Source organism: Mesoplodon mirus (assembly GCF_964341445.2).
Source record: "Mesoplodon mirus genome assembly, chromosome: 3".
Taxonomy (NCBI): Eukaryota; Metazoa; Chordata; class Mammalia; order Artiodactyla; family Ziphiidae; genus Mesoplodon; species Mesoplodon mirus.
In genome coordinates, this window is record NC_138978.1 from 198,610,912 (window position 1) to 198,632,789 (window position 21,878).

A 21,878-nucleotide genomic window follows, 5' to 3' on the forward strand; every position below is an offset into this window, starting at 1 on the left:
CAGAAAATCAATAGGGAAACATTGGACTTAAACTATACTTTCAACCAAATGGACCCAACAGACATACAGAACATTCCATCCAACAGCAGCAGAACATACATCCTTCCCAAGCATGCAGGGAGCATTCTCCAGGATAAGTCATGAAGCAGGTTTTAGTGAATTTAAGATTAAAATAATACCAAGTATCTTTTCTGATCACGTTGAGATGAAACTAGAAATCAATTACAGTAGGAAAACTGGAAAAATCACAAATATATGGAAATTAAACAACACACTTCTAAATAACCCGTGGATCAAAGAACTCAAAAGAGTGATCTAAGGATATTCTGAGGGACTTCCCTGGTGGCGCAGCAGTTAAGAATCTGCCTGCCAATGCAGGGGACACAGGTTCGAGCCCTGGTCTGGGAAGATCCCACAAGCTGCAGAGCATGTAGGCCCATGAGCCACAGCTACTGAAGCCTGTGCGCCTAGAGCCTGTGCTCCACAACAAGAGAAACCACTGCAATGAGAAGCCCACACACTGCAACGAAGAGTAGCCCCCACTCACTGCAACTAGAGAGAGGCCGTGCACAGCAGTGAAGACCCAACACAACCAAAAATAAATAAATAAATAAATAAATAAATAATAAATGATTTTTTTTTTTTTTTCTTTTTGCGGTATGCGGGCCTCTCACTGTTGTGGCCTCTCCCGTTGCGGAGCACAGGCCCTGGATGCGCAGGCCCAGCGGCCACGGCTCACGGGCCCAGCCGCTCCGCGGCATACGGGATCCTCCCAGACCGGGGCACGAACCCGTATCCCCTGCATCGGCAGGCGGACTCTCAACCACTGCGCCACCAGGGAGGCCCTAAATAAATGATTTTTTAAAATAATAAAAGATATTCTGAAACACACGAAAATGGAAAATACAAATACCAGAACTTAGGGGATGCAGCAAAAGGAGTTTTAAGAAGGAAGTTTATAGATAAAAACACCTACATTGAGAAAAAAGAAAGATCTCAAACAACCTAACTTTATACCTCAGGAATTAGAGAACAAACTAAGCCCAAAGGTAGCAGTAGGAAGATGAGAGCAGCAATAAATAAAATAAAGAGCAGAAAAATATTAGAAAAATTTAGTGAGACTAAGAGCTGGTTTTTGAAAAGATAAACAAAATTGACAGACTTTAGCCAGACTAAAAAGAAGAGAGAGAAGACTCAAGTACAGAATCAGAAATGAAAAGGGAAACCGTACAACTGATAACACAGAAAGACAAAGGTTCATAAGAGACGACTGTGAACAGGTGTATGCCAACAAATTGGATAACCTAAAAGAAATGTATAAATTCCTAGAAACATACAGCCTAACAAAACTGAATCATAAAGAAATTGAAAATCTGAACAGACCAATAACTAACAAGGAGAGCGAGTCAGTAATCAAAAACCTCCCATAAGAGAAAAGCCCAGGACCAGATGGTTTCACTGGTAAGTTCTACAAACATTTAAAGAAGAATTAATACCAGTCCTTCTCAAACTCTTTCCAAAAAATTGAAGAGGTGGGAACATTTCCAAACTCATTTTACTAGGCCAGCATTCCCTGATAGCCATACAAGGACACTACAGGAAAAGAAAACTACAGGCCAGTATGCCTGATGATTATAGACGCAGAGATTTTCAACACAATACTAGCAGACTGAATTCAACAGCACAGTAAGAGGATCACACACCACTATCAAGTGGGATTTACCCCTGGGATGCAAGGATGGTTCAACATACATAAATCAATAAATGTCACACACCTGTTAATAGAATGAAAAATAAAAAATCACATGAATATCTTAATAGATGCAGAAAAAGCATTTGACAACATTCAATACTCATTCATGACATAAACTTTCAACAAAGTGTATAGAAGGAACATATCCCAACACAATAAAGGCCATATATGACAACCCCCCCAGCTAACATCATATTCAACAGTGAAAGGCTGAAAGAAAGCTTTTTCTCTAAGATGAAGAACAAGGTAGGGGTAGCCACTCTTACCACTCCTATTCAACATAGTACTGGAAGTCCCAGCCAGAGCAATTAGAAGAGAAAAGAAGTAATGAACTATCACAAAGAGAAATTTAAAAAACAATCTCCTGTACAATTGCATCAAAAACAATAAAATGCCTGAGCATAAATTTAACCAAGATGGTGAAAGATCTATACACAGAAAACTATAAGACATCAATGAAAGATTGAAGAAGACACAAATAGAAAGATGTTTCATGTTCATGGATTGGAATAATGAATATTTTTCAGATGTCCAAACTACCCAAAGCAATGTACAGATTCAGTGCAACCCCATCAAAATTCCAGTGGCATTTTTCATAGAAGAACAAACAATTCTGACATTTGTGTGGAATCACAAGAGACCCTGAATAGCCAAAGCAATCTTGAGAAAGGTAAACAAAGCTGGAGGCATCAGACGTCCTGATTTTAAACTATATTACAAAGCTACAGTAATCTAAACAGTGTGGTATTGGCATAAAAACAGACACAGAGATCAGTGGAGCAGAACAGAGAGCCCAGCTATAAACCCACACTTATATGGTCAGTTATTTTATGACAGAGGAGCCAAGAATATACAGTGGGGGAAGGACAGTCTCTTCAATAAATGGTGTTCGGAAAACTGGACCCTTATCTTACACCATGTACTTAGGTCAACTCAAAATAAATGAAAGACTTGAACCTAAGACCTGAAACCATAAGACTCCTGGAGAAAAACATAAAAGCTAAACTCCTTGACATTTGTCTTGGCAATGATTTTTTGTATTTGGCAACAAAAGCAAAAGTAAACAAGTGGGACTACATCAAACTAAAAAAGCACAGCAAAGGAAACCATCAGCCAAATGAAAAGGCAACCTACTGAATGGGAGAAAATATTTGCAAACCATTTATCTGATAAGCAGTTAATATGCAAAATATATGAAAAACTCATACAACTCAATAGCAAATAATCTGATTTTTTTAAATGGCAGAGGACTTGAATAGACACTTTTTCGAAAGAAGACATACAGATAGCCAACAGGTACATGAAAGGGTGCTCAACATCACTAGTTATCAGGAAAATGCACATCACAACCACAATGAGCTACCACCTCAAACGTGTTAGAATGGCCATCGTCAAAAAGACAAGCAATAACAAGGTTGGTGAGGGTGTGGAGAAAAGGGAGCCCTTGTGCACTGCTGGTGGGAATGTAAACTGGTGCAGCCACTGTGGAAAACAGTATGGAGGGTCCTAAACAAACTTAAAAATAGAACTACCATTTGATCCAGCAGTCCCATGTCTGGGTATATATCCAAACGAAATGAAAACAGGATCTCGAAGAGGTGTCTGCACTCCTGTGTTTATTGTAGTATTCACAGTGGCCGAGATATGGAAACAACCTGAGTGTGCATCGGTGGTTGAGTGGATGAAGGAGATGTGTGCATGTTCAGTGGACCATAATATAACTCAGCTGCGAGAACGAGGGAAAGCCTGCCGTTTGCAGCAGCTTGGATCTACCTTGAGGGCACGGTGCTGAGTGAAATAAGCCTCACAGAGGAAGACAGATACTGCATGGTATCACTTATATGTGGAATCTTTTAAAAAGCCTAACTCAGGGCTTCCCTGGTGGCGCAGTGGTTGAGAGTCCGCCTGCCAATGCAGGGGACACGGGTTCGTGCCCCAGTCCAGGAAGATCCCACATCCCGCGGAGTGGCTGGGCCCGTGAGCCATGGCCCCTGAGCCTGCGCATCCGGAGCCTGTGCTCTGCAACGGGAGAGGCCACAACAGTGAGAGGCCCGCGTACCGCAAAAATAAATAAATAAATAAAAAATAAAAAGCCTAACTCATTGTAAAGGAGAGCAGGAAGGTGGTTGCTGAGGGTGGGGAACATGGAGAGATTGATAAAAGGGTACACGCTGTCGTTGGTCACATGACCAAGAGCTGAGGATCTAACGTGAGATATGGTGACTGCATTGTTTAACGGGACCTAGAAATTAGTGTTCTCACCCAGAAGAAGGTAAATCTGAGATGATGGACCGTCAGTGACCTGGATGTGGGAAATCTTTCACGCTGTGCATGTACGTCCAGTCATCTCAGTGGACATAGCTAACCATTTTATAGGTCGGTCACGCTGCAATAAAGCTGAAAAGAATTTAAATTTAGTTTAAATTTTATATTACTCTTATAATCAGAAAAAATATGTGAAGAGAACTCTCTTTTTTTTTTTAATAGTTTTCAGTTCTCTGACTACATGGGCATTGGTTTTCTGGAAAGGTGTAACGGCTGTCTCTGGAAAAGTGACAAAAGCCATGAACATGCACAGCAAAGAAATGGACACTCATACCTGTTCATAAACTTTTACATCATGTGTGGAAGAGTGGACCCCAGGTTAAGAGCTTCCTGTGAAGGGGTGCTAGCTGTGATTTCTTTCACAGCCAGGATTCTCCATTTGGCCATTTCCCTCTTCAGTTTTCCAGCCAGTTTCAATCTGGCTTATATTCTCATCATGTCATTGAAACTGCTCATTCTCATGTCACCAGCAACCCTTTCCTGGTCATCGTACCACCTTGGCTTTTCTTTCTTTTACCCCAGTTTTAATATATTCATTCATGTCGTGGTGTATGTATTATTGCAAACTGCCTTAAACCATTTCTGAAACAAGATATTTATTGACAGATACTTCCACTTGTGTCTCATTGCTCTAATCATATTTATGCCAGCCTTTCTCCAGAGCTCCAAATTAATGTATGTGCTTACCGGCTATGCCAGGATGGGTATCTTACAAGCACCTGAAAACTAACACATCCACTACTGAGCTTACTGTTTACCACCTCCAGGCCTACCCTACCTGTAGTCCCTGTTATAGTAAAAGTACAGATCTTGTACCTTTAGATCTTATACCTAAAGACAGAGGTCTGTACTCCCAGAGATGCCAGCTCTCTGCCAGGGCTTGGTTCCTTCGCCTCTCCTCCCTTCCTCCCTCTCCCACTGTGGCTGCCCTGGCTCGTGTGCTCAGCTTCTTGTGCCTGAAAATTAAAACTCATGGCTCTGGTTGTGCTCTTCGAACTCTGGGATACAGGTACCCAGAAGAAAGTCAGAGTATACCGGACGGTCCATGAGGCCACAGGAGAAATATAGAGCATTTTCCTGGGATGTCGGTTTTCCCTGAAGACTGTGGGGTAGGGCAAAGAAGAGATTAGGTGTTAGGAGTAATTTGTAAAAAAAAAAAAAAAAAAAACTTTGATATACACTGGCTTCCAGGATAAAGTCTAACCTCCTTAGCTTGGCATAGAAGATCCCATATGATCTGGCCAGATGATGCACTCTGTGGTCTCCCGGACTCTGTAAACCCTTAAAATGAGAAGCCACGGGAAGAGGTAGGGCACAGCCCAGTCCCAGTGGAGGCGGATGCAGAATCCAGTCCGACGAGCCAAGAGCTGCCCACGGCCAGATGCTGGGCCAGCCCTTAAGGAGGAGTTAGGTTAGAGCACGGTGGCATTGAACACAGAGATGTTAGAGATGAGGGACTCCCTGACAATCCAGCGGTTAGGACTTGGCACTTCCACTGCCAAGGGCCTGGGTTCGATCCCTGGTTGGGGAGCTAAGATCCCACAAGCCGCACAGTGTGGCTTAAAAAAAAAGATGTTATGGACCAAAAAACAAAGAATCTGAACAAATCTGAGATCTAAGCCCACAGGTTTACTAGTCACTGTGGATCTTTGAACCCAGCAGCTGACACAAATAATATGGTTGTAAGACACTTAAAAATTAAGTTAAGAAAAACCATTTATTGAGAACCTGGGGTCGGGGGGCCTTGTTTCTGCACTAGGTTTTTTTAACATAGAGAAACAATGTTTTTATTGACTTTTATTACTGTTCTGAAAATAACAGAAGTAAAGACTTAGATGATATATTTTTAATAATTGTATCCCATTGGACATGGTAAGCAGCACCCAGTAAATATTTATTGATTGAATAAAAGGCGAATAAGATAGAACTATGAATAGAAAACAAACTTTTTTTTAAGAAATAAAATTTTCTTTTTTAAAATTTTAAAATTTTTATTTTGTATTGGAGAATAGTTGATTAACAATGTTGTGTTGGTTTCAGGTGTACAGCAAAGTGATCCAGTTATACATCTACATGTATCTATTGTTTTTCAAATTCTTTTCCCATCTTGGGTAATAAAGAGTATTGAGCAGAGTTCCCTGTGCCATACAGTAGGTCGTTGTTGGTTATCGATTTTAAATATAACAGTGTGTACATGTCAATCCCAAACTCCCAGTGTATCCCTCCCACCCCCCCGTAACCAGAAGTTCGTACTCTTAAGTCAGTGAGTCTCTTTCTGTTTTGAAAACAAACTTTTAAACCCTGCAAATAGTACACCAGTTTTGTAAGTATGTGTAAAATGTTTATATACATTGATCTCATCTTAGGATGCAAAAAAACTCCAAAAAGTATAAAATCTTTATAACATGGAAGTTAAAAAATAGTCTCTTACTAAGTAACAGTTGTATTGGAAAAGATTTAAAAACACTGTTTGGAAAATTATATATATATATAATATATATTATATATATATATATCTTAGGAATGTGACTAAAACAATAGTCTGAGGAATCATAAGTCATTTGACTTAATATCTTAATAATTTGGATGTAACCATGACTGGGATTTGCTTCAAAACGAAATAGAGGGATGAAAGAAATTTTAAAGGAAATAACAAAGACCAAAGCAGAAATAAATTAGAAAACATAGAAATGGTGGTGGTGATAGTTCTAAAAAAAAAAGCCACAGAAAGATGTAAAAACTTAATGGGCTCTAGAAGTAGCTTCATAAAGCTTCCCGTGTAAATGCCGTCACACGTGATGCTGACTGGAAACACCAGGAACTGAGGGACCCACTGGTGAGCCGTGCTTGCTTCTTTCTTGCCCTCCAGTTACTGTGACCAGCTGAAGGTCTCGGAGAGCACCCACGTGCTGCAGCCCTTCCTCCCCAGCATCCTGGATGGCTTAATGCACCTGGCGGCTCAGTTCAGCTCCGAGGTCCTCAACCTGGTGATGGAGACCCTGTGCATCGTGTGTACGGTGGACCCAGAGTTCACGGCGAGCATGGAGAGCAGGATCTGCCCGTTCACCATCGCCATCTTCCTGAAGTACAGCAACGGTACGCGCGCGGCGGCGGGGGGCGGGGGAGGGGGCGCGCGAGCCCTGCCCTGGCTCTGGTGGTCTCAGCAGTAGAAGCGAAGAGTGTGACTTTGAGTCAGCGAGAGTAGGGTCGCGCTGTAGATCCAGCGGCACAAACAGCAGAGAACCTGTGCCTGTCACAGTCGCCGTCTGGTCATAACTGGGAAGAAAGCTAACCAGCAAGATAGGCATAATCTAGGACTTTGACAGGAAAGTAAGGGAATTGAGCAGCTAAATCAAAAGCTTCCTAAAAGAAGCGGCCTAGAACTCTAACTAGAAAAGGAAAAGTGAAGGAGGAGATACATGCAAAGGTTTATGAATAAGGTGTTCATTGCGTGTTTTTTATAGTAGCAAAAATTTGGAAATAATGAGAGGTTCATTAATTATGTCCATAAAATGGAATGCTTTGCAGCCGTTAATAATCAAACCTCAAAGGAATTGTTAAAGCCACGAGGAAGCGCTCACCTTGTAGTAAGTGAATAGATTGTTTTCCAAAATGCGTAGGCTATAACCCCAAGTTTTGGTTTTGCTTTAGAAAAGGATGTCTGTGTGGTTATGTATATAGAAAAAACACCAGAAGAAAATGCATCAAAATGTTAAGAGTAGTTATCTCTAGGTGGTGGAATTACAGGTGTATTTTTTCCTTTAATACTTCTCTGCATTTTAAGTTTTTCTGCAGTGAGTGTGTATTAGAAATATTAAGGACATTTGTATCTGAAGAGCGAGTATTGAAGCTTGGAAGGGGGTTGGTTATGTAACGTGATGTCGTACTAAACATTTTATTCAATTCTTTTTTTCACTTAAAAATGTGTCCTAAGGAGGGTTCCACACTGCACTCTTAGATAGTCCTCATTTTCTCTGCCCATCACATAGTATTTATTCCATAAATATCATCATTTATTTACCCATTCTGTTCATGGACCTCTGGGTTGTTTACAGTTTTTGTCTATTATGGACAATGCTGCAGTGAACTTTTAATGTGTGTCTTAGTGCCCTGCACACTGCATACGTTGTCTCATGCTAGATAGAGGAGGGCATTTGTATTTTTCTTACACAAAGCAGGTCGAGCTGAAGTTGCATTTCTTCACGAGGCTCTGCTTTTGGAAGGCTTTACCTCTTGCCCTCCAATGGCTGGGGGAGTTCTCAGGCATGGTGACCACCTCCAGGAGATGTACGTGGTCCTCGTCGACACGTGGGAACCTGGGACGAGGCAATGCTTGGGCAGTTTCTGAGACTGATGTCGTCTTAACACAGTATCAGTGGGGGCTTTTTTTTCCCCTTAAGCATTTGTTTTCATAATCAGTCCAAGTTTCACAAGAATACAGACGTTAAAGATTTGTCCCAGAAAAAGAGGCAGGTTTTATTTTAGGAATAGCTGTTGCTGACTCGTCCCTGACTTCGTGTGATCACACACATGCTGTCTCTCAGACAGCTAGCAGCTCTCCCTGCTTTTCAGGTTACTCAGGTGGCCCCAGTAGGTCCCGGGTCAGTGATGTGTAATCAAAGCAGAAGTTGTAAACGTATGGACACCAAGGGGGGAAAACCGTGGTGGGGCGGGGATGGTGGTGTGCTGAACTGGGTGATTGGGATTGACATGTATACACTGAAGTGTATAAAATTGATGACTAATAAGAACCTGCAGTATAAAAAAACAAACAAACAAACAAAAAATAACTAATACTAAACTCTCTTTGGGTTATTTGTATGGAAATATGTTAATATAAATGTTTCAGACATTACATGAAATTTCTAAAAAAAAAAAAACAAAGCAGGAGTTGTTCACTTCGGTTAGGGCCAAACAACAGGCAGCATTAAGGCAGAAGCACACACAGACCACCAGGCGGGGGGACTCATGTTGCCTTCTCCACTTCAGATCCTGTGGTCGCCTCGCTGGCTCAGGACATCTTCAAGGAGCTGTCCCAGATTGAAGCCTGCCAGGGCCCCATGCAGATGAGGCTGATTCCCACCCTGGTCAGCATCATGCAGGCACCAGCAGACAAGATCCCTGCGGGGCTCTGTGCGGTATGGCAGTCGTTACGGGGCCAGGGTGGGGATGAGAGAGCGCGAGCGAGCCCCGCACGAGCCCCCCGAGATCCCACCCCGCTGACGCCGACCAGCAGCGTGATATGTTCACGGGGTGATGTTCCTGGGCTACTTCACCCACAAGGACAGTGGGTGGTTCTCGAGGCTTTCAGAAGGGAGCTCTTGTTCCCAAGGTGCCCTCGGTAATTGGACAGTCCCGTGATGACACTGTCCCTGGCTGTCCAGTCAGCCTCCGCCCCTGCCCACCCCTGTGGCTTCTCAAGTGATGAGCTGCCGCCAGGAGACTGAGAGTACCCTCTGCTGTCTTCTTCTTCCAGAAACGTGCCTTTCATGATGAGTGTCTCTGGGTTGGTGGGTGGGCTCCTCACAGTGAGGATCTTGTTGTTGGGCCCCCTCCGCCCACCCCGGAGGCAAGCCCGACTTCTCTCCTGCAGACGGCCATTGACATCCTGACCACCGTCGTGCGGAACACGAAGCCCCCCCTCTCCCAGCTGCTTATCTGCCAGGCTTTCCCTGCTGTGGCCCAGTGCACCCTCCACACGGACGACAACGCCACCATGCAGGTATCTCCGTGCAGGTATCACCACGCAGGTGTCTGAGCCGCGGTGCGTGTGCAGCAGGCTGAGAAGTCGGACACCATTTCCTGCCTTTGAGATAGAAACCCCTCAAATCCGTATTTACCCAGAGGACCCAGGAAGGGTTCCGACTGCTAAAACCAAGACGTCCTGTGCGTCTCAAAGGTGTGAGTGCCAGCCATCCTACTGTCTGTGTCTGGGTGTTGCTGCGGCGGAAGAGATTATAGACGTGCAGACTAATGAAGTCAGCAAAGGGATCAGCCTTTGGAAATCTGTAGGCAGCGTGGTTGGTGTGAGGTCTGCTTTATTCTAACAAAGACCTGCAGTCCCCCCAGTTACTGCTGTGTCTTAGCTCTGTTTGCTCAGTACCAGAGGTAGAGCTTTACGGTTGGAACTCCGTTTGCGTGTCCATTCTCCCTTTGATGAGAAGCGCGCGTTTCTGAGCCGGCCACTGTGGCATGGCAGAGACAGGGTGGTGCGCGCCTGTGTCTGCAATGGCGTGGCTCCAACTCCAGCGGGATGAGCCCCCCAGACCCTGCAGACGGAGGGCTCGTGTGCCCGCAGCTGACCTAGTCCCCTCTGTTGTCTCCCAGAATGGCGGTGAGTGCCTGCGGGCCTACGTGTCGGTGACGCTGGAGCAGGTGGCCCGGTGGCGCGACGAGCAGGGCCACAACGGGCTGTGGTACGTGATGCAGGTGGTGAGCCAGCTTCTGGACCCCCGCACCTCCGAGTTCACCGCCGCCTTCGTGGGCCGCCTCGTGTCCACCCTTATCTCCAAGGCAGGGCGGGAGCTGGGGGAGAGCCTGGACCAGATTCTCCGTGCCATCCTCAGCAAGATGCAGCAGGCGGAGACGCTCAGCGTCATGCAGGTAGGATGGCCCCAGCCCCAGAGACGCTGGCGAGGGAGCGGCCACGCCGCCCTCTGTTTCCTGCCTGGCTGCCTGAGTCCCTGAAGCAGGTGTCCTCCTGTCCCCCCAGTCCCTGATCATGGTGTTCGCCCACCTGGTGCACACCCAGCTGGAGCCCCTCCTGGAGTTCCTGTGCAGCCTCCCGGGGCCCACCGGCAAGCCTGCCCTGGAGTTCGTGATGGCCGAGTGGACCAGCCGGCAGCACCTCTTCTACGGGCAGTACGAGGGCAAAGTCAGGTGGGGCCTCCTCCTCCTCCTCTGGGCGTTCTGCCTCTTTCCCTGACTTGACCTACCCAGCTGCCCGTTGCATTCCTTTTCCCTCTGTTTCTTTCTGGCTGAACTGTATATTCAAGTAGCTGCCATCTTGAAATTCCCAAAAGATCGTCGTTGCAGGTAGAGTGTGTGTTTTTGATCTCTGCTGGCTAGAGACCCTCCCCTGCCTGCACCTTCACCCAGCCAAGTGCTGCTGGCGGTTTCCTCTTCTCCATAAACCCAGCTTTCTGACTTTTTATCCTGGACTTGATCCGCGGCGTCTCATCGCCCCACACTCCTTCTGGTGCGGACACCGCTGTGCTGCTCACCCACTCCGGCTGTGTTCAGGGACAGTTCTCATCTGACCGTCCTTAAGAACACGAGATCCCCTTTTCAGCCAGCCTCTCTTCTGTCCCCTAATTAGTTGTGAAAGCACCCTCACCCTCCACGTGTCGGGACATAACTGCTGGTCTCCTTGGAGTGAACTCCAAGCGGGCAGCTGATCGGCCCTTTCTGTCTCTTCCTCGCCAGCTCTGTGGCGCTGTGTAAGCTGCTCCAGCACGGCATCAACGCGGATGACAAGCGGCTGCAGGACATCCGCGTGAAGGGGGAGGAGATCTACGGCCTGGACGAGGGCACCCGCACCCGCTCCAAGGCGGCCAAGAGTGGGTGACGCTGCTCCCCTTACACACACACCGCCCCCACCCCCGCCCCCACCCCCGGGCCTCAGGACACCTGGGCTGGGAGGTGGTTCAGACATGATTGTTAGTGGTGGGTTTCATAAGAAGCGGCAGAAAACCCCAGGTGAACAGTGGAGCGGAGCATGTGGGTCCTGCTGCTGCTGAAAGTGGACAGGAGTCCCAGGTACAGGATCCCCAGCGTCCAGCTTCATTCTGGGCCTCGGATACCCACTTCTAGTGCTTTTGTGTCTGATTGCCTTTGGCCCATGACTCCGGTGATGTGTGGGCAGAGCATAGAGCTGCCTTCTTTTTTTTTTTTTTTTAATTTACCATCTTAACCTTTTTTTTTTTTAATTTATTTTTTCTGCATTGGGTCTTCGTTGCTGCACACAGGCTTTCTCTGGTTGCGGAGTGCACAGGCTTCTCACTGCGGTGGTTTCTCTTGTTGCAGAGCACAGGCTCAGTAGTTGTGGCTCACAGGCTCTAGAGCGCAGGCTCAGTAGTTGTGGCGCAGGGGCTTAGTTGCTCCGCGGCATGTGGGACCTTCCCGGACCAGGGCTCGAACCCGTGTCCCCTGCGTTGGCAGGCGGATTCTTAACCACTGCGCCACCAGGGAAGCCCTAGAGCTGCCTTCTTTAACTGCAGGTTTACACTCACCTGTGCTGTTTCTCTTAACTGCAATTCCCAGGGCCTGGAGTGCTCCACCCTATGCAGGTCCGTGGTTTCCAGGCTTTTTTACCAGCAAAACCTGTCTCCTCTAGTCCCTGAAATCTCTCATCTCTCCTGACTTCTAAACTCCTGTAACGTGGCACAGAATGAAGTTATTTAATTTTCCGTTGTGCCTCAGGGCTGGGTGTGGTCTGGGCAGTGGAGAGCCAGGGGGCGGTGCACTGTGTCTGGTGAGCAGCCTTGTGGTGTGGGTTGGGGGGAGCGGCCCAGGGACAGTGGGACATGGAGCCTCCTCTCTCCTTCGCAGACCCTGAGCGCTGGACAAACATTCCTCTGCTGGTCAAGATCCTGAAGCTGATCATCAACGAGCTGTCCAGCGTCATGGAGGCCAACGCCGCCCGCCAGGCCGCCCCTGCAGAGTGGAGCCAAGGTGCCCGCCCTCCCTGGAGACCGAGCTAGCAGCCGGGCCCCGGGCTTGCGGGTTGCCGACCGGGTGTGCTGATCTCCAGGGTCTGCCTGCAGCACCTCGGGGGTGGCCGGAAGGCCAGCCCTTCCGGCTCTGACTGTTCTGAAGAGCCTCTCGGCCTGTTCTCTCCCCACCAGCACGCTCAGTTTTTCCAGTCGGACTTGGTGGGGGGATCTGGCCTGGTCCTCCACCACTGGGGCCCACGGGGCTTTCGTGTCCTGGCCGGTCTGGGTGTGGGAGGGAGACGCGTGCGTGTGCTACAGCTGCTTCTCGGCCCCGTGCAGATGACTCCAGCGACATGTGGGAGGACCAGGAGGAGGACGACGACGAGGAGGAGGACGGCCTGGCGGGCCAGCTCTTGTCCGATATTCTTGCCACGAGTAAATACGGTGAGCGTCGAGGCCAGCCCTGCGCACGCCAGCACCGAGAACGGGGCGCCCAGGGAAGGGCGAGCAGTGGGCCCGCGAGGGACGTCCCTTGGGCTTGTGTACCCCTTGACCTCAGCCATGTGGGTGCTGCCTGCCCCCGTGCCTGTGCCCTGACCCTCCCTGGCTTGGTGTCTCTCCAGAGGAGGATTACTACGAAGATGACGAGGAAGACGACCCTGATGCCCTGAAGGACCCTCTCTATCAGATCGATCTGCAGGTGAGGGTGTCCAGAGACACATCTCGCCAGCAGCAGGGCTCGGCACCATTCCGGGTTGACCTCGTCTTGCCCGGTGGGCAGGGCTGGGGGAGGGCGGGCTCTCTGCTCCCAGGGGCTTCCCGCCTCTGCTCCTCCGTGCTGGAATCCAGCTTCCTGGGGCTGTGTAGTCAAAGTCCTAGGGGTGGATTGCAAGGTGTGGTCTTGGGAAATCCCTGTGGAATTCAGTCTCTGGGTTGAACCTTCCCTAGAGCCAAGGACAGGGCAAGCATCCCTCGGGGCGCCGGCACTAGTGTGAAGGCCAGTGGTTCCCGCCCTCAGGGACGCCTCCCTCCTCGTTCCCTCTAGGCGTACCTCACGGACTTCCTCTGCCAGTTTGCTCAGCAGCCCTGCTACGTGGTGTTCTCAGGCCACCTCAACGACCACGAGAGGCGGGTTCTGCAGACCATTGGCATCTGAACCGGTCCTCCTCCCGCCCCGATGCACACCGTTTTGCGGCCCTCACTGGCCTTGAGATGCACTTTCTTCTCAGCCGAGAGCGGCCTCTGCAGAGTGACACTGACAGTACAGACCAGGCTCACCAGTGCCATCACCTAGGAATGCTGGAACACAGGACATTTCCCAAAGTACACTGAAGAAGCCCGTCTCTGGAACCTTTTTGTCCCCAGCTGTGCCCTTCTCTGCTCCTAGAGTCCTCTGCTGGCCGGGCCAGAAACATAGTGCCCAGAAGGGTTATGTGTACATGGATTATTTGGCCTCACCTGAGGAGTACCGGAAGTCACGACCGTTATATTCTAAAGTGGACCTGTTTCCTTTCGCAGGACATCTGACGTGTTCAGATAGGAATACCCTCGGGAGAGAATGGTGTTTTCTGCCCCCCACCGCAGACGCGCTGGGCCTCGTAGGAGCGAGGGGAAGCCGCGCCAGGGACCCCGTTCCTCCTGCGACACTGAGACTCCCCGTCGAAGGAGGTCATCTTGGTTTTGCCTCGTTGCATGACACAGCCCCTCCCCGACGCTGTTCCTCTGTATACGTGCACGCACACGGGATAAGCCAGTCAGATGGCAATTTGTTTTTCCTTTTTTAGAAAAAAAAAAAATGGGGGAAAAACAGATTTTTTAAAGAAGTCCACCTGACCCAACCGTATTTAACATGCCTCACACGCATCCCCACACAGTCTGATATCCAGAGGCTCCCCCTCTCCCTCAGGAATTCTCTAAGGTGGGTAAGTTGTAGCCCTCAAATTTGCAATGTGTATTTTTCTAGGAGAGTAAAGTAATCTTTACAAATGAATTTAGTCTGCATGGTATAAGGTGTCTCAGCACCTCTGCCTTCTATTCCTTTTAGAAGGAAAATTAAAATGAGGGGAAAGGCTTAGGTAGAGCCGTGTAGTAGACACCCTTGTGTGTTTTAGCTGACCTACAGGAAATGATGGATTCTCCTAGTTGGGAATTGTCTGTGGTGGGTTCCAAAGTGAATGAGGAGAAGAAATCGGGGGGAGGAAGGTGAATTAGCCCGGCAGCCCCTTTTTTGGTACTGCCCACACCCAGCGCCCCATCTTTAATAGCTTCAGAGTATTCCTTTAGGGTGGTGGTCTCAGCGGGAAATAGAATATAAACGGAATCTAACTCTCTCAAGGAAAGACCACCCCCCACGGGCACTGATTCTGTGGGGCTGCCTTGGGAGCCTTGGGACTCGTTGTCACTAGGTGCCCCTGCTGGTCACTGCCCCCTACCTGCAGTGGAAGGCCCGGGGCGGGGGTAGTGTTTGTGTGCCCGGGGCTGCCAGCCGGGCCCTGAGCTTATGCCGCCTCTGACCACTGCTCATCCCCCCGTGGTTCTGGTGAGAGGACGGCAGGTCTGGCCACTGGTGCTCGGAGACTCGCCCACGGCTGTGGGTCTGAGGCAGGGCTTGGTGCTGATGGTCCACCAGGCCGGGATGTCCCAGCCAGGCACAGAGGAGTGGTCTCGTGCCCGCAGCGTGGGAGGCGTGGGGCGCTCACACCGGCCGGGCCTGCTCCAGGAAGATCGCCTGCCCCCAGTGCCGCAGCGACCCTCCAGCGAGGTCCTTTCCTCCTGCTCTCCGCTCGCTGGTTCTGGGGAGGACCGGGCCTCCCGCCTCAGAACTCGAGTCCTGAAGGAAAGGGTCGCAGCAGCATTTAGGGGGCTACCCCTGCCCCGCAGACTTCATGCTGGGGGCGAGGGCAGAGGCAGCCCCCGGCGTGCAGGCCCTTCCTCGTGCTTCCGGAGCGTGTTCACACACGTCATCCCGTTTACCTGACAGCTGGTTCCCCTAGACGTTTCCATTCTATCCTTGAGGAAGAGAGTTCAGAGACTGCATCCGTTGTCAGTTGTCAGGGCAGGACGTGAAAAAGACCTGCCGGAGGCCCGGGGAACTGACAGAAAGTCACTCTCTAGCTCCTTTGTGTCTGTCTTTTTGGCCAAAGAGAGCCAGCTCCAGTATGGAAAGGGTGGGGCTACCTGTCTGCAAGGAGTTGGAGTTCAAGATCAGACCGCTGGAGAATAAGAGCCCTTGGCTGTTCTGAGATCCTTCCGGCCTCCTGACCCTGAAGAACAGCGGCCAGGACACCAGGGCCTCGCCCAGGGCTTCACGGAGCTCTCGGTGGACAGAAGGGCACGGGTACGAAAGCGCACAGGCGGGAAGGGAAGCCGAGGAGCGCACGCCTGGCCTTCGAGCGCCGCTGCTTGGGGAGCACGATGAAGTGTAAAAGAACGAGTGACGCAAACTGGCCTCTGTCTAATTTTAATAACACACCACAGGACATCTGGACACGGTCAAAGCAAAAGCATTAGGAAAGCAAGAGTGGGTACCTGTCCACCAGCTCTCTGCAGGTTAACCCATCGGGTGGTTTACGGTGTGCCTCAGGGCACTGTCCTCAGCCCTCCTTTGATGTAAGTGGCTGATGAGGGTTTTTTATGCCTTACCTTCCAGAAGAGGGTTTGAGGCCATTTACAGAAGAAATAGGTACTAGACAAGGGCGGGGGAGGCACTGATCCTATTCTCAGATAGGGTCCAAACATCTCTACAAGCTGCAAAAAGTGGGCAGAATCTCTGTGTAAGGCTCTCAAAGATGCGGATTGACAAGCGCATCCATGAAAAAAGCCAAGCATTTCAAAGCACGGCTGTTGCACAATCCCGTGCCAGTACTGAGTGCGATGCCAGGAGCTGTTCACGCGTCTCTGCAAAACCCCAGTATAGACGAGGGCTGGGGTCGCAGCGCAGCATCCCGAGCGTCACGTACGGCCACCTCGACCTTCCTGTGCCTGGCAGCGGGCCTGCAGTGCTCAGTCCCGTCTGGTGCCCAACGAGGACTCCGTGACAGAGGAGGCCCATCTGCAAGGGGAAGGCCAGCTGGAGGACCTGGATCGCGTCGAGGAAAGAAGCTGGAGGGGCTGGGGGACTTGCGCAGACAGGACATCGCTCCGGAAGGTTAAAGGCCTGCCCCGTGGAAGACACTAACCCAGCGGACCCGTCGCCACTGAGGAGATGGTAACACAGCCGATTCCTGGCTCCTCTGTTTGCATTGTGTTTCAGCAAACATCAAGCCTCTCTCACATGCAAGGCCATTGCGGGGTTCGAGGGGCTTGGCCCCTTCCCCAAGGAGCCAGTCTAGTAGGGGATGAGAAACAGTGCGGTGGCTCTGGGGATGTTATGAGAGAAATTAGTTCTGGGTTGAGTGCCCACTGCCCGAAGGGAACGGCTAATGGCGATGGGGGAGGCCGCCCTTGTAGGGTGGCTGACAGCTGCCGATGTTTCAGAAGCACAAAATGCAGGGCTGCTCTACGTGTCACCTGTTGATCTCATTTAGACCCTCTGCCGTGGATCCTTGACCGTGGCTCGGGGGGAGGGTGTTCGGGGCAGTTGGAAGCCCACTTAGGACTTAGAGGAGGCCCTCGGTTCTCCGTGTTTGCGATTCAACCAACCAGGGACAGGGTCATCCTGTAGTAGTTACTGTTGGAAAAACTCACGTCTTAGCGGACCCGCACCCCGCACGATTCAGACCCATGTTCAAGGGTCAGCTCTAACCTTACAGAGTAGGTGCTGTGTCCACCCCGTTTACAGGCGGATGAAACAGGCTGAGACAAGCGACAGCCTCCGGTCCTCGGTTTCCTTCTCTGTGAAACGGGGAACTGACCCCTGCCTCAGGGCTGTGGTTACATGTAAGGAGGACCGCCTTGAAGACCCTGGGGCTTGGGCGGGGGCGCGCCTGCTCCTTGCCTCCCCACCCTACAGTCGCAGGCGCTGGGAGCTGTGTTCGGCGGTCTCCCTGACTCACTGGGTTAGAGTGACTCAGTTTCACAGATGCTGCTGCTAAATTAGGGCCTTGGTGAGCCTTTGGGAAGACAGCTCTGTGAGGGTCCTGCCGTGGGCGCGGGGGACAGAAATGGAGGCGGCGGCGGCGGCTCCTGCCTACCACCTGCTAAGCAGAGCTTTTCCATGTTGGTCTGCGTGACATTATATCGATGTATTAATCTGCTTTCACTAGGTGTTTTTCCCTCCACTTATTCCAGGAACATAGCCGAGTTTTTGCACTTTCCTTGCCTTAGTTGCTTTTGCACGGGGAAGGCAGAACTGTTTGAGGATAAGCGGCTTCTGGATCCTTGATTGAAGGGTTGCATCAACTGAGATTAGGCCCAGGGTCTTGGAGGAAGAGAGGGGGAGGGGTCCCAGAAGACAGGAAGGGAACTTCTAGAAGTCCGCGGGTCTGTGAGTCGTGAGGACCCTGCCCTGATCCTGGCAGAGCACCTGGAGATGTGAGGGCTGGACACGGGGTGCCGGGGCTCCCAGGAAGGTCCCCGTGCCTGGGCCGTGTAAGTCGAGGCCGCTGGACATGCAGGCCCCCCGAACTCACATCTGCAGAGCCCGCCCCCGTGTTTGCACTGTGTGAGGTCCCGGGACCTTTTCACGATCCTGGCAAGGGGAGCAAACCATAGAGACAACAGACTGAACTCCCCACCAGCTGGCAGGATAGAGACTCAGTCTGATCTCATTGGACTGAAAGAAAGAAGCGTGGCCTTCTTGCACCCCTGGTTCCCAGCCTGGCTCCCCTGCGCTCACCGGCTGCGGCAGGAGGGCCAGTTCTGTCCAGGCCCTGCCTGTGACCTGCCAGTGACCTCCAGCAAATCCTTTTTCCATCGAAGAGAGAGAGAGAGAGAAGGACCGGAGTGCCTCTGCCGGCTGACCTGCGGTTCTGGTGGGTCTGACTGAACCCTAGTCCGTTTACAGCGTGGAAGCTGAGGCCAGAGGGGCTGGGCAGTTTCTCCAGTTCGCAGAGCCAGGAAGTGGCAGAGCGGGGCCCCTGCCCTGGCCGGTGGTTCGGAGCGGGGACCCTGCATCCTGCATCCCAGCTCCGCCGTTCATCCCCTGGGGCCGCTTTGGACGAGCTGCCACCTCCCGGTCCGAGGAAGGCCTCCTGCAGCGATTCTGACTGCGGGGCTGCCTCACCGCTGGTACTGTGGGGGCCATGATTAGTCTAATCCTGAGCCCAGTGTTGTTCTCAGCACCTGGAGCCGCCCTTACACAGCCGGTCTTGCCGAGGAAGACCAGCCGCTTGCATCTGTGCAGATGGTTCACACGGGGTCAGGCTGAAAACCACCTGGGGTCTGTTTTCAGGAAGGGTCAGTGAAGCCTTCCCCAGAGAGGGAGTGGGGACAGACAGGAGAGCTGTCAGCGGAGCCTTCTTCCTCTCTTACCCTCAGTCCCAAAATAGCACTTGTCTGCCCCACCCTGCCCAGCTGGCAGGGCTGCAGGCTGAGTAAGGTGCCATTTAAAGACAACCTGGCTCTACCCGTCTGGCCCGCTGGCCGGACCTGGACCTCTGCTGCTCCTCCAGCCACGCAGGGCAGGCTGGCTACCCCAGCCTGCTTTCCTGAGACCCCGGCCACCCAAGTGCTGCCTAGACTGTCCTGGGACTCTGGGAGAGGTAATCCTGCAAAGGCAGTGACAAAAGTCCCTCTAGAGAAGAGCGCTCCTTCCTACCTGGAGCTGGAGCAGCGGTGAGGCCCGTCCCCATTCCCCCTGCACACACACACATCCCTCCCCCACCGACAGGACGAACACAGGAGACAGCATTCCGTTTACGGCAAGAAAGAGTCAAGCCTGGGTCTTCCCTGGTGGCGCAGTGGTTAAGAATCCGCCTGCCAAGGCTGGGGACACGGGTTCGAGCCCTGGTCCGGGAGGATCCCACATGCCGTGGAGCAACTAAGCCCGTGCGCCACAACTACTGAGCCTGTTCTTGAGAGCCTGCGAGCCCACACGCCACAACTACCGAAGCCCGCATGCCACAACTACTGAGCCTGCACTCTAGAGCCCGCGAGCCACAACTACTGAAGCCTGCGTGCCTAGAGCCTGTGCTCCACAACAAGAGAAGCCACCGCAGTGAGAAGCCCGTGCACTGCAATGAAGACCCAGCGCACCCAAAAATAATTAATTTAAAAAATAAAGAGTCAAGCTAGACACCAGGAAAAACCTGATGAAGGAGAAATGTGTGTTTATCCTGGGGCAGGGGGAGCCAGAAGACCCTGTTCCTTCAGTGCAATGAGATTGTATCAGGCAGAGGAAAGGGTGTAATGACCTCTCTGGAGGAGCTGGGTGGACAGAGGCCCTCGGGGTGGAGGAGGGCCGAGTGCTCGCAGGGCTCTCCTGAAGGAGAGCCTGACTGCCCAGAGGCGAGGGAAGGAGGGAAGGGAGTCACTCTGGTCTCTAGATGGCTCAGCTTGGACCATGGGCCAGGCGGTCGGGAGGGGCAGGAACCTCTGGAGTGGAGGCCCCAGGGCCCCGGGGCCTGGGGAGGTAAGGGGGGCCTCGGGGATGCCCAGGCCAGTCTGCTCTGATTTGAAGAGGAGCGTCAAGCAGCAGGGAGGAGGCCCTGGTCATTGCCTCACGGTGGGATGACTCAGCAGAGTACTGCCACAGCCCCGGGCCAAGCCCAAACTGGGTCACGGGCTTGCCCTGCCCTCCCCCCTCCCCTCCCCCCCCCCCCCCCCCCGCTGCCCCTGCTTCCCACACAGAGTACTGCTGGGGATAAGGGCTGCGCACCAAGGTCTCCCCAAATACTGCTCTGGCCCGGCACGGAGCATCTTACACATGTTCAAGGAGAAGCAGGAGGTGAAGTGGAAAGGCCTGGGCTTTGAAGTCACAGAAGTCAATTCTAAATCCCAGCCCCCCATGAGCTGGGAAAATTAACTTCTTCCAACCCAAGTTTCCGCATCGGTACAATGGGACAAACCTGAAACAGGAGGGAAGGGGGCAGGGCACAACCTTTGAAAGTGGTTGACAGAGCCCGAGGACATGACATAAACTGATTAGAACCAAGTGGGTCCAAGATGGCGGACGAGTCGACTTCCACTAGACCTTGAGCCTCAGGATTCGCTCACTGTAACACATCAGCAAGCTGAATGACACACCCACAGGTGCCATGACAGTTCCAAGGCTGACCATAAGGATCAAAAAGTGGGCTTTGGTCCACTTCCTGGAAATCCCCGCCCCTTCCCCAAATAACTGGAATACTCCTCCCACTCATTAGCCTATGAAATTACCCACCCCTATAAAAGCTGACAGCCCCATACCCTGGTGCCTTTCTCACCTTCTGAGATGGCCCACTCTCTTTCTGTGGAGTGCGCTTCTCTCTAAATAAATCCACTTCTTACCTATCACTTTCTCTCTCACTGAATTCTTTCTGCAACGAGACATCAAGAACCTGAGCTTCATTAAGTTGTAAAACCAGGTGTGTGATCTCAGTTGGAAGACTGGGGGTTTTGGCCGGGTTCAAGTCCCAGTCTGAGGTGCACGGTTTCAAACTCACGTGCAGAGTTAGCTGTTAGTATCTCCATGATTATCACACTCAACGCACTCTGCCTCCTCTGGTCCAGGTAAGTGTCTGCCCCACTCACTGGGGGCCGGGAGGCCAGCTTGTTGAGGGGACCATGCTCCCGTGTGCTCTTGCCTGCAGAAGGTCTGAGGAAGCCCCTCCAGGCCTAAATATCTACCTTCCAGGGCCCCCAGCTTTCCCACCCAAGCCTCTCCCTTACTCCCTCCCAGCCCGGAGGCCTGGCTCAGCACGCAGGTCCAGGTCGGTCACGGCCACAGAGCCGGCCTTAGCTCCCTGCCTCCAGGCTCCAGCATCCCCTGCTGAGAAGCGCCAGCCCTCCCATGGCTGCCTGTTCTCGCCTGCCTCTGGCCTGCCCGCAGCCCCCTCCTCACTCTCTGCCTTTGTCCAATCACCTCCCATCACCTGCACTGAAAAGTTTTCCTAGAATTTTGCAATTAGAAAATCACTGATGTCGGACTTCCCTGGTGGCACGGTGGTTAAGAATCCGCCTGCCAATGCAGGGGACACGGGTTTGAGCCCTGGTCCGGGAAGATCCTGTGTGCCGCGGAGCAACTAAACCCGTGAGCCACAACTACTGAGCCTGTGCACCTAGAGCCC

General features: G+C 51.4%; 1 protein-coding gene across 3 annotated transcripts in view; it reads left to right on the plus strand.

Moving 5' to 3' along the window:
- Positions 1 to 14,722, plus strand: part of IPO9 (importin 9) — a 46,623-nt gene extending 31,901 nt beyond the window's left edge. For all 3 annotated transcript variants that reach the window (XM_082615056.1, XM_082615058.1, XM_082615057.1), the window contains 10 exons: positions 6,948 to 7,174; positions 9,068 to 9,216; positions 9,672 to 9,800; positions 10,406 to 10,681; positions 10,791 to 10,957; positions 11,504 to 11,637; positions 12,629 to 12,751; positions 13,072 to 13,176; positions 13,356 to 13,432; positions 13,778 to 14,722. In XM_082615056.1, coding sequence (XP_082471182.1) covers positions 6,948 to 7,174; positions 9,068 to 9,216; positions 9,672 to 9,800; positions 10,406 to 10,681; positions 10,791 to 10,957; positions 11,504 to 11,637; positions 12,629 to 12,751; positions 13,072 to 13,176; positions 13,356 to 13,432; positions 13,778 to 13,888 — 1,498 coding nt within the window. In that variant the 3' untranslated portion in view covers positions 13,889 to 14,722. The remainder of the gene's footprint in view (positions 1 to 6,947; positions 7,175 to 9,067; positions 9,217 to 9,671; positions 9,801 to 10,405; positions 10,682 to 10,790; positions 10,958 to 11,503; positions 11,638 to 12,628; positions 12,752 to 13,071; positions 13,177 to 13,355; positions 13,433 to 13,777) is intronic.
- Positions 14,723 to 21,878: the final 7,156 nt, after the last annotated feature.